The sequence below is a fragment of the Nannobrachium achirus genome (genome assembly GCF_963921795.1).
Source record: "Nannobrachium achirus genome assembly, chromosome: 19".
Taxonomy (NCBI): domain Eukaryota; kingdom Metazoa; phylum Chordata; class Actinopteri; order Myctophiformes; family Myctophidae; genus Nannobrachium; species Nannobrachium achirus.
The window spans coordinates 20,283,561-20,295,871 of record NC_137826.1 but is presented as its reverse complement, the minus strand read 5'-3'; the positions used below and the strand labels follow the sequence as shown (position 1 = coordinate 20,295,871).

Below are 12,311 nucleotides of genomic sequence, written 5' to 3'. Positions count from 1 at the left end.
TCTGTCATTCAATGTTATATGAGTAAGAAAACGGACCCCAATTGAAACTCAGATGCCTGTAGAAAAATACTTTGGAAAACTATAAACATGTGGTAGTCCATCAGCTTTCCAGGGCTCGTGGGCTAAAACACAATGAACCCAGTTTGAGAATGGCCTTTTCAGCCACTATTTTATTATATGTTCTGTATCTGAAGCCTGTTTGTTATTGGACGCTGGCCCGCGTGTTTAATCTGAAACATAGCCCATGAAGTTTGATAATGTTTCGGATCGGAAAATTGGTGAACATATTGTTTTAAAGTGTGTGATTGTGCTTGTGAAGACATGGGCCACTAGGAATCATTTCCTTTTTGCACATGCCCTTTTGTCTTCCCTTTAAAAATGTCTTTATAATACAATTGTTTAGAATGTTTACTGCTAAAGTGTGCGGGGAACAAAAACAAAAGAATGCTTAGTTACTTGTATGAAAGACAACTGAAAGACAACTTTTTTTAAATCATGAATCCTGTTTGTGTCTTCACTGGCAAGCTCATAATATTCCATTATAGATGAGTGTTTGAATTGCAGGAATGTTCACTGTTAATACAGCTATATTATACCTTATAAGCCTAATCAGCTTTCCATGTTATTTCTAACAACATATACTTGCACTCTTACTGTAAAGGGGCCAACATATCTATGGGTAAAAGCAGCTCCTAACTGGTCAAGTTAGATGGTGTTTAACATTAAAACACTAGAAAATCCGTCAAAAGCATTTAAATCTCTCCAGCTGAACTGTCTGTAAATGTAATTGGCTTACCCGTACATATACCCAGTCTTAGTGAATGCTCTCATGTGTCTGCAGGAATCGAGTCGTTTCTAAGAAGATAGGTCTGTGTCGTGTGTGTGTCTGTCACTGTGTCCAGAGCTAATCTTGCAAACTGCTGGACCATTTAGCAGCAAATGTCTTGTGCACACTGAACGTTTGTGACAGAAGTACCTACACTTTCTTCCTACAGTACCGGTATGTCTACTATAGCGCTAACATTCAGGCACCGGCCTACAGAGACCCCAGGAAGAGTAGCTGCTGTAACGGTACAGTAAGCTAATGGGGATATCAATTAATCCCCCCCAAAAAATACTCAGGGACCACACATGACGGACAAGTTGTATGTTTGGGGAACGGTGCAAGGTAGAGAGGGAGAAAGAGTGGGGGGTATTTCACCCATGCAATAACCCGGGCCAATGCTGGGTACTGAAATCTGAACACACTGATCGACTCTCCCGAGATGATTCAATTTGTTAATATTTTGGCAGAAAGAATCCACTTTGATTTCAGTCGGTTTACATGCTAAAAAGTTTGTTTTCTTTCCCCCCGCCATGCCATGAGATTGAATGGAATCACTTCCAGTTCTTTGATCACAGAGCAGAGCAGATAAAGATGATCATAAATCATCATAAACAGTATATGAGACAAGCACTGCGTACCTTGAAGTGTGTAGAGGAGAAGTAGGCGAAGGAGATGCAGTTAGGATCTGAGACCCCTGGGCCAGAGCTTTCAGGAATGTCCCATCTAATCTCTGTCATGTAGCCTGACAGGACAACAAACATTTACACACATGCACACATGCACACACAAACAAACAAACACACAGAATGATTATATGACTTCGGTTGAGTTAGTTTTGAGAACTAGTGAAATGGGACATTCTGCATAATGAGTACTTTTTACACTTGGTGCGGTATTGATACTTTTACTTAAAGGAGTAGTTCACCCCCAAAATGACTTTTGTTTTTGTCACACAATAATTTGAGGAGACTCTTTGTAGGCCCATTGATATCCCGAATCAATGGGGGTAAATTAATTATAATCAAATTATTGGTTTTGGAATGTGACAAAAACAACAAAATGTTAACAATTAAATAATATTAAGTCTCCATAGGGTGAGTAATCGATAGGAGAAAAAAAAGTCATTTTGGGGGTGAACTACTCCTTTGAGTACTTTTTCCACCACTGTGGATATGTGACATTACTCAGTAATGAGGTGGTTGGTCCAACTGATCCATTGTGCACATGAAAATGACATTTCATCCGTGAGGGCCGTGGTTAAACTGCTGTCCCTCCATAGCCACGCATAAGAAACACCATAAACATTTGGCATTTTCAGTGTCTATTCTCACCGGGTTGGACTGGAGCAACATGTGGGGCCTTTATTCCATGCCCGGAAATGGAGTAGGGGCGGCTGGCATTGTTTTTGAACATGATCAGAATCTGTTCCCCTACTTCAGCTCTGATTATTGGACCTGTGGCAGTAAAAAGAAAACACAAGCATACATGGAAGGAACCAGAAACACAAATGATCCTGTCTTAATTCAACTCAGAGAGTGCATCTAATGGAACCTAATGGCACCTTATTATTGTTCTTCAGAGCATACTGGACTAATGTGGCACCATTTCCTAGTTCCACCGAGTAAAGCTGGACTCACACATAAGGAGTTTTGAAATCTTAATCGATTTTGAAATCTGGTAGCATCACACATATTATGGAGAATCTTAATAATAATATAATGTAATAATAATATTCTCTCATCAGATCATCTTAAACTGTAATCTTTTTCTCTTCTAAACCATTAGATGTGGCTTCATTTCCAGCCTAGTCTAAACATACAAAGGAAGGTGTGCTATGTTTATTATGTTTTGTTAAAAGGAAGTGGTGGAAACCTAAAAGCAGACAATGTCTGCAGACAAGCCCAAGAATACAGCAGCAACAGCAACACTGACAATGTAATGATTATTAACTTAATCTTTAAGTTAATCTTGTGTAGTGCAGAATATATACCGTAGTCTATAAAGAAGATAACTACATATAAATCCTCAGTGTAATTTTAACTTTGATAAGAGTAAAAATGTACCCAATTAGACTAGTACAAAAAAATTAAGACAGTTCTAAAGGGATATTCGGTACATTTCTATATTTCACTTCTGTAAGAGAGGTAGGAACAGCTAAAGTAACATGTATCCTCCATTGCACGGTGATGAAAATAGCAGGCCTACAACACGTCCCATGCGGAGCTTGTAGGTCTGCTTGTAGGGCTGCTATTCATCGGGCGACTAAATATGAATAAGGCTTTAGGATACTGTAGTAGATTATAGATTATCATGATTGATTATGTGTGACGTTATAGAGTAGAACATGTGTTCATTGATTATATTAATATCTAGCTCTTATGATACATCATTGATACAGGATAGCTTGTAGTAGTCTAGATGTCGCACTAGGACTGAGTAGCTATTGTTTTGGTAAAACCTATCTTGTTATGGTACAGCTCGTTCCAGAGGCCTTGAAGCCACACAGTATAACTCTAGTGTCTGACCATTCTTCTTGGCAGAACTACTTTACCACTGCCCAGAGTGATAACTGTACTTCTGTCCATGATATCATGTTACATAAACTTGACCACCACCATCTAATATAATTGTCTTGTCTCCTCATTTTCTCATGATTATTGATTGATCTGAATTCCACCACAATACCTAGAATGCCCAAGTGCATCTCTTGTGGCTGTCGTTCCTTCTGCGTTGTGAAGGTGTCATCCGTGTACGCCCTGTACACCGCCTTTTTATAGCGGGAGCCAATTCTGTTCTCCCCTCGCTCCAGGAACATGTTCCCTGGACTGGGACACACGACAATCTGTCACCTCTCACAAACAGTAATACTACTAAAACATAAATAGCAATTTACCAAACCCGAGCACATCAACATGCAATTAGAGATGTAATCCTTGCAGGGTGGGAAGCCACACACACACACACACACACACACACACACACACACACACACACACACACACACACACACACACGCTCGCGCTCGCTCGCGTCATACACACATGCATGCACGTCACACACACATATACATACATATACTGTACGTCACACATGCAAGCATACTGTACATATATACACATGCACATACAGTACATATACACATTCCCTCCTTGGGATAATAAAAGTATCTATCTATTTATGCACCGCACATATACATTACATATACTGTACTGTACGCATGCATGTATACGCATAAATAACACGTCACAAAAATGCACACGCATGTACCCGCACACATGGACACACACATGTACACACACACACAAACACACGCACGCACGCACGCACGCACGCACGCACGCGCGCGCGCACACACACACACACACACACACACACACACACACACACACATACACACACACACACACACACACACACACACACACACACACACACACACACACACACACACACACACACACACACACCTGTCCTTTAGTGTTCCATGATTCTTCTCCTGTTCCCAGGCTCTGTCAGGCGAGTAGTCCCACTCTATCTCCTCAGCACTGATGAAGTACTGGACGACCTTTCTAGGTGTGAATGGTGTATGGGTGAAGTTGTGTCCGGGACAGTCCTGAACCGAGTACGATTGAAACATCCCACCAGAGAAGTGGTCTGTTAATCTGCAGTTCACTATAAACCTGCCTGTGTGTGAGAAGAGAGCATCCACAGAGGTTAGATTGGGGTTGGGGTTCTGATGTGGATCGATTTGAATCTCTGATCGAATCTTTTAGGTCTGCTGTTCTCAAAGTGGGGTCCAGGGATCCAGCAGGGTTCCTTGTGTGTGGCGGTTCTGTAACTCTGAATGTGTAAACGGAACCAAAATGGACCCGCCATGGCGCCATCTGTACACTCCCCAACATTATGGGGGTTCTTGAAATTAAACAGTTTTGCAAACCAGTGTTTTATGAAAATTGTATTAGTGGAGAGAATGAGGACTGAGGAGTGAGGAAAACTATTTCTCTTGGTAACAATACTCTTCCAGCCTTGTGGTACAACAGAAATCTAAATCTATGTCAAAATTAAGACATGTGTTCCCCTACTCTTCTCACAATTGAAACCCATCCCTATAGGTAAATCAGTTGCAAACAGCATGGTAACTATGTGTACAGCAGGGTTCCCCAATTAGTTTTCCCCACGGGCCGAATTATGTCTAGGGTACCAAGCCGAGGGCCACAACATTGCAGGGGGCGACGGCGGCGTTCCCGCTACTCCAGCGACTGCGACAGTTGTCGGGTGAAAATCTTGTATGTCCAAAACCATTCGTTTTGCTTTTATCATTTTAAAAATTATTTAAACTAGTGTAAACAGCCGATCTACTGTAGATCTGCTGTTTTACTTCTTTTGTGCGACGGCCTTGTATGATTTGCGAAAGAACCTACAAATTTGGAGATACGAGGTTTCCAGCCGACAACGACGATATACTAGTGTTGTTGCTGCTCTTATACCACCATTATTACTGGGGTTGGTGTGGGAATCAGACAGTAGCCCCCCGCGGGCCGCAAATGGCCCGCGGGCCGCCTATTGGGGAACCCTGGTGTACAGTATATGTACAAGAATCAAACATAATTTGAGGAGTATGGTAAAAGTCCAGACTGACCAGGAGTGGTTGGCTTCATGAGCATGGTAGCGGTGGTGTGAGGGAACAGGTTGAGTGTGTCCCGGGTGGTGCCATGCCTCTGGAAGGTGTTGCCCTGAAAGTAAATGCCATGGATGTCCACCTCTGTGCCCAGACCAAAGTTGTACCACACAACTGTGTCCCCCAAACATAAATCCAGGCCAAGAAGGTTCCCATACACAAGGCCATTCACCGCTGAAATATTAGTAAAGAAGAAAAAAGAAATACAAATTACGACAACGATACAATACAGTACAAATATAACCTGGCCAATTGAAAACCAACACCAGTTAACTTACTCTGGGGAGAAATACGATTTCTAGTGACGATGGCAACTGTTTGGAGGCTAATCCAAAAGTCACACAGTAATTGTGTGACTTTTGTTAATTTAACTGAGAGCAAACAAATAATAATAAATGAATTACTGTTCCACTCCACTATGTCAGATTTCCAATTGGATTTTGCATATGTTATGCTCTGTAGCAAACAAAGGCTTGTTATAGCCACATATTTTTGTATGTTTTTTTTCCAACGCAATAAGCTCTCCAAATACACAATGTCATGCAAAAACACAGAGACACACACACTAGGGATGGGCAATACCACAAACTTTCTTCTTGATCCGATTGGGCTAGTATCCCAATACCAATGCTGATAGATCTAAAAGCCTCACGTTTACAGTCAATGAAAATGGAAAACCTTGTGAATTAAAGTGAAATCCCCTGCATTAGTATTACTATAAATAACTGTCTATGGTTTCGGTTTATACATGTTCAATTGCTCAACAATGTTCATTAATGTTCAATAGTGCAATTACCCCTTTGGGCCCTTTCAGGAGTTATTCTTAACACTGCATCAAGTGAAAAGAATTGGGCAATAATAATAATCCGGAAGGTATTAGGAATCTGAGATTGTTACCGTCAAAACGGTATGGTGAAGATTTTTACGTATGTGGGAAAACATACGTAAAAATCTTCACCATACCGTTTTGACGGTAACAATCTCAGATTCCAAATAGTCAGATACAGTATCATTTTTAAGGGTTTAAAACATCATTTACAGACTTCATAGGATTAAAATCACTTAAACATGGATAAATCCTGCATTTGTGCAAGGCTTCTGTCAGAAAACTCATCCCTTTCTGAAAAGTTTACTCATCAAGCTGTTTTATGTGGCAGATTTCAGCAAGTTTGTGGTATTGACACAATATCATTGACTTTTGACAGACATGGCAAGTTCCCTAATTCTGGTACTAATTCGGTCGAGTGAAATAACACCAATTTATTTTTTGTTTTCTCTCCGTCATACCAGCATTACCACCATCTTGTTGTGTGATTGATGTTAGTTTTGTCAAGTACTTTCAATGAATTTTGTGTATATGAATTACATAAAAAATGCCTCCCACTTTGAAAGCATTAAATACAAATTCAATTTCATAATAAAATAATATTAATACAGAGATCGATTATGAAAGGAAATCTCTGTATCCAAAGTACTGACATATCCGTATCAATCCGCCCATCCCTAAAGCTTGATTCACAAGGTACATACTGTTGGCATGACGAATAAACAATACAACAATTACAGTTAAGTATTTCTATCCAAAGTACTGACATTTCCATATCAATCCGCCCATCCCTAAAGCCTGATTTACAAGGTACATACCGTTGGCATGACGAATAAACAATACAACAATTACAGTTGAGTATTTCGCATTAATACACATTTCCTGGATGTGTGTTTGTGTGGATGTACCCATGAGACAAACAACAGATTGGAAAAATATGTAATATATAATCGGGGGGAAAAAAGGGAGTATCCGATCTACGGTAGGTAGGTCTGTTGTTTTTGTGTAAATAAGGCATTACACACACAAACACAAAGGTAAACTACCATGCATCTTGTTGCTTTCCTGAAAATCTTCATCTTCTGTGTCTGTCTGTTTACTGCCGTACTTTAAAATGTTTTCATCCAAGTACCAGCTCTCGTTCTCGTCCACGACAGTAAACAGCAGGAACATCTCCTTGTCCACGCCTTTCTGTTAAAGTACAAGGCAATTACAAAAAATATTATAATTAACTTTCCATTAGAAATAATTTCACTTTACAATCTTGTCGGTTATCTCTGAGGAATAGTTGTTGTTTTAACAGAGATAACAATCTCACCAGGAAGAGCCTTTATTTTGATCTATGAATTACTATTGATAGATTATTTCGGATAATTCGCTTGGAGAAAACTATATCTACAATTCAGAGAGATCACCCTCATACCGGCAAGAAGTTTAAGATTAATAATGTAATTACTTGTGCTTCAACCCATGTGGTGTACCGGTATATGATCAGATGTTCATGTGGTCTGTCATATTTTGGCAAAACTACTAGACAGTTAAAACAGAGAATGAGCGAACATAAGAGCTCTAACAGGAGAAATGACCGTGATTATCCAGTTGCTATATTCAGTTTAATGACTGTAAACATGACATCTCTACTTTCCGTTTTATTGGCATAGAGCAAGTCAGACTACCAAGGAGAGGTGGTAACCATAATCTTCTACTTTAACAACGAGAAGCATACTGGATAGGCCTACATACATTACAGACTCTTCATCCTAGAGGGCTAAATGATGAACTGTTATTGAATGTAATGCTATAAATATAACTTCTAAAGAGAGTCTCAGTTTATCAATTTAGTCACTTCTTAGCTGGTCCCTATGCATTTTGTATTTCTTGTATTTCTTGTTTTGCTTTATTATGTTTGTTTTCCACTCTGACATTGACAGTAGGACATTATGACATTATTTGAATTCGTTTTTTGTATAATTGTTGATTTCCGTGTATTATTTGGATGACTTTTCTTTATTTTCCTTTGTATTATTGTAATTTGTTATTTTCAATGATACTTAGAGGACCTCAGAAGAGACTGTGTACTTTAAAGTCACATGAACATGTCAACACAGCTGTCTGAAATGAGTGATCACATTGACTGTTTCTGATTGGTTGTTTGTTCCAGGAGAAATGTATTTAGTGTTTGTCAGCCACAATTGAATTTAGCTTGAGGAAGGTCTAACGACCAAAACGTCGCTTTTAATAAATCGATATTTGGAACCTGCAAGTGGCAGTGTGCGGGTGCACTCTTCACTGAAATTCATTCATTCGGATAATTCGCTTGGAAAATGTGCAGTATATTCTAAGCTTGAAAAAGGTATATAAGACAGCCATAGTATTGAACTGGTCAAGTGAGCTTGCAGTAAAAGCTGATAGCACACCTGGGTACCGTCCTCCCTGAGAGCTCCTCTCCTGCACACCAGTAAAGGTCCCATTAAACCAGAGCTGGTGTCATGTACAGCGTCGGTGCCAGAGAAGTACAGGTAAGGGATACAGTTGGGATCTGAGGGAGAGGGACCATCCAGAACCTTCCAGATGTAGGTGAAATTGGTCCCAGGAGCCACTGCAGACCCAGGCTCATCATTCCCTGTAGTATTAGGCACAGAGCACGATAATCAGTACATATGTCAGTGTCACAAGACTAAACAAGTACAATATTTGAAGCGTTATACTTCTCCGTACAGCACAGCGGGTCTGGCTTTCAAAGGAGCAGATCTACAAGCTCACAACACATCGCATCCACGATGCGTTCTGAGCTTTTAGATCTTTTAGATCGGGTTACCATAGTAACGTAGGCTAGCTACTTGGGCTTTTCAGACACAAACAGCTGTGTGAACAAACCAGAAGAGGAAGGGTAGTCAGATCGTGTACAGTGATTCTGTAAACTCACGTCACGTCTCAACTCTCAAATCGCAGTGATTGAGTGCTGCTATATACAGGTTTTAGTTACAAGACTTGACAGAAAAGGTTATAAAATCGCCGACGCGCCGCTGGACGGAGCACAACGTGCGATGCGGTGGAGAAAGTAAAATAGTTTCATTTTCGGTTTTAGTCCACGCGGCCCGCGCTCCGCCAGTAATCCGTATGAATAAAAAAAGATATGCCACAACACAAGGTATGTATTAACATCCTTGTGTCGAGTGGATTACAGAGAAAGTTTATGCTGCTCCGTCATAGAGTTGTGCTCCGTACTCTACTGCCCTGCGTGCACTGTGTGCACTGTGCAGGTCTGTGTGTGAGTGACGTATGTGGCTTCCAACGTGTGGTACACGGCCCAGAGCAGAGCGGCATGGAGCGCATGCGGTCCTCGCTTCTCCCCCGTTTTAAAACTCGCTTGTTTTCCAATACAAAATAGACCTTTTTTTTGTCTTTTTACCGCGGTAAGCACAATGACACCGCGGTAGACCTCGGTATACCGCGGTACGGCGGTTACCGCCTCCAACCCTACATAGCAACACTACTTTTCCTGGTGGTATTGCCTGGCAACACCACACTCATATGGATCATAAGGCATTTTATTTAGTTTTGAGCATTTTTTAATTAAAATATAAACCCAGAAAATGTGGTTAAATACTAAGTTAAATGTAGGCCTATCTCTTCATGTACCATGTACAAGGCAGCGGATCATTCAAATGAGTGGAAATATCTCAGAAGCAATGCCCAAATGCGGCTATAAAAACTAAATATAGCAAAACTACAGAGAATGTATTAAATATTTCAACCAACACAAATCAATCAAAACATTTTTTTTTCTTTTACAAAAAATACTTAATAAACTCCTTATTGTCTACAGTATGCCAATGTGCTACACATTTTACAATGATAGTATGTCTGCATTAACCACTGAGCCACAACGAAACATAAGCCATTGTTTTGAAAGCTAATGTACAAGCTCACAACACGTTTTCAGAAATGTTTCTCATTACGTATTTATTTATATACTTGGCCTTCAATGACATGCCCAAAATGGGGCATGCCAGGTTACATATTCTGAAGAAAACCTTAAGACTTCCAGGAGGTTAAGACAGGCATTAAATATGGCATGGTGAAAGTCTATTACGTATTTAGGATTTCAATATTTGGGTCTTATCTCATCTGTACATTTAGTACTTCCATCGCACATTACATGAGCCAAAGGGCCATTTAAGAGCGGTGCAGAGGTGAGTGGCTGCGTGTCATATGCTTATTGTAGAGATTGCTGGCTTGTCAGAGGTTAGCTGAGGTGAGGAGGAGATCAAGTTCTACCAGTTCTACCTTTTCAATCCAAAACTATTTTTTGGTACGGTAGCTTCGACAGTTGTGGTTTCTTTCCATTGGGGTGATATCTTGATGAGAATTATTCTATCATGATGAGAAAATATTAGACCTCGCAGAGTTGTGATACAAGATATGTGTAACAATGGAAATAGAAAGGTCATGTACTGTACGTAACCAGTGATTAGACAATGGTAAAGGGCATGGCAGGATTTAAAGGAATGCAGTCTCACGTCTACTTTAATGTCTCTGAACTTTAATCAGAGGTGAGCAGATTTATAAGCAGGAGGTCTGATGGTGATTGTATGTGGACCCTAGGCTGTGGTCAGTGGTTTCCACTAAATATGATTATGGAGTGTTACTACAGCATATTGTTATTTTGGGACACTTTCAAACACTTTCTCTGAAGGGTTTACTTGTCCATTGCTGCCCCTCCCGGTGAGCTGGTTGGTGCCTTGCATGGTTTCCTGCGCCATCGGTGTATTAATGTGTGTGTGAATGGGTGAATGTAATGCACAATCTCTGTAAAGCGCCTTGGATAAATGCAGCTAAATATAAAATGCACCATTTACCGATCATAGAGTTACAAATGGATAGATTAACTTACTCTGTACATTGTTAGCATACAGTAATCGCATTATATTTCAGTGGTTTGGATACAGATTTACTTGTAGGGTTGGAGATCAAGGATTTATCAGGATTATTCTTATGCCTTTACTTACTTACATCTGTGTACAATACGTTGATTAATCATTCTAATACTGAATAATTATTCTATTTGATTTTCTTTGTAATTAAATGACAGATTATGTTTTATGTACTAATGCACTTTCATAGCATTACATATACCTACGGTTTAGTTTAGAGTTCAAGTTCAACTTAGTTCAATAGGCACAATTCTATTTCATGTATTTACTGTGGGTTTGTATTTCATGCATGCTGTAGTCTACATACCGGTATGCAGTGCAAACACTATACAATCTCTCACTGTCATCCACCTACAGTATTTAAAGATATAATCTACTGTACTGTATACAAACAGGGTCTAATCCAGGAGTGGGCAACCTTGTTGGGCAATCTACTTATCCGGATCTACAGTACCATCACCAGGCACTGGAAACCCCCACCGCTTTTACATGTTATTATACTGTATGCTGCTAATTAGAACAAGTATCAAACATAATTTATGAGACTTTTAAAATACTAAGGACTGCACATGACTAAAGATAGTGCTGGTTGAGATTTCAGTTCCTTCTTTTACTTTTCTGCACTCACTGTCAGCTGTTCTTTGTCATAAAGTGTCTTACCAGTATAAATATAAGAAATCTCTTCCCATTCTGTGTGGACATTGCATGTCCTTTGTCTCATGGCGTCTCTTACTGACCTCATTCTCAATATTGTGTATAAGGGGAAGGCACTGGAGCAAACTCTGACAATTAAAGCCTTTTAATTCACAGGGTGCAGGCAAACACGCCTGCACCCTGTGAATTAAAAGGCTTTAATTGTCAGAGTTTGCTCCAGTGCCTTCCTTCTACACATACCAGTCCTGCTCCTGAGATTCACCGGGCCAGCCTGAATTTGGCTTGAGCAGGCGCGTTGGAACTCCTTTGTGCTCATTCTCAATAATGTTGTCTCGCCTCGTTAGCGAACGTTGGACAGTACTAGTATTATACAGCTAGCACAACTGGACC

The 12,311-nt window shown here is 40.1% G+C and overlaps 1 protein-coding gene across 1 annotated transcript in view; it reads right to left on the bottom strand.

The window, feature by feature from the left end:
• hephl1b (hephaestin-like 1b) overlaps positions 1 to 12,311 on the bottom strand; it is a gene marked incomplete at its 5' end in the record, with an annotated part of 48,432 nt that overhangs the window by 16,338 nt on the left and 19,783 nt on the right. Inside the window, 7 exons of the mRNA XM_080749299.1 lie at positions 1,465 to 1,568; positions 2,158 to 2,280; positions 3,512 to 3,651; positions 4,294 to 4,510; positions 5,466 to 5,678; positions 7,377 to 7,521; positions 8,748 to 8,953. Coding sequence (XP_080605425.1) covers positions 1,465 to 1,568; positions 2,158 to 2,280; positions 3,512 to 3,651; positions 4,294 to 4,510; positions 5,466 to 5,678; positions 7,377 to 7,521; positions 8,748 to 8,953 — 1,148 coding nt within the window. The remainder of the gene's footprint in view (positions 1 to 1,464; positions 1,569 to 2,157; positions 2,281 to 3,511; positions 3,652 to 4,293; positions 4,511 to 5,465; positions 5,679 to 7,376; positions 7,522 to 8,747; positions 8,954 to 12,311) is intronic.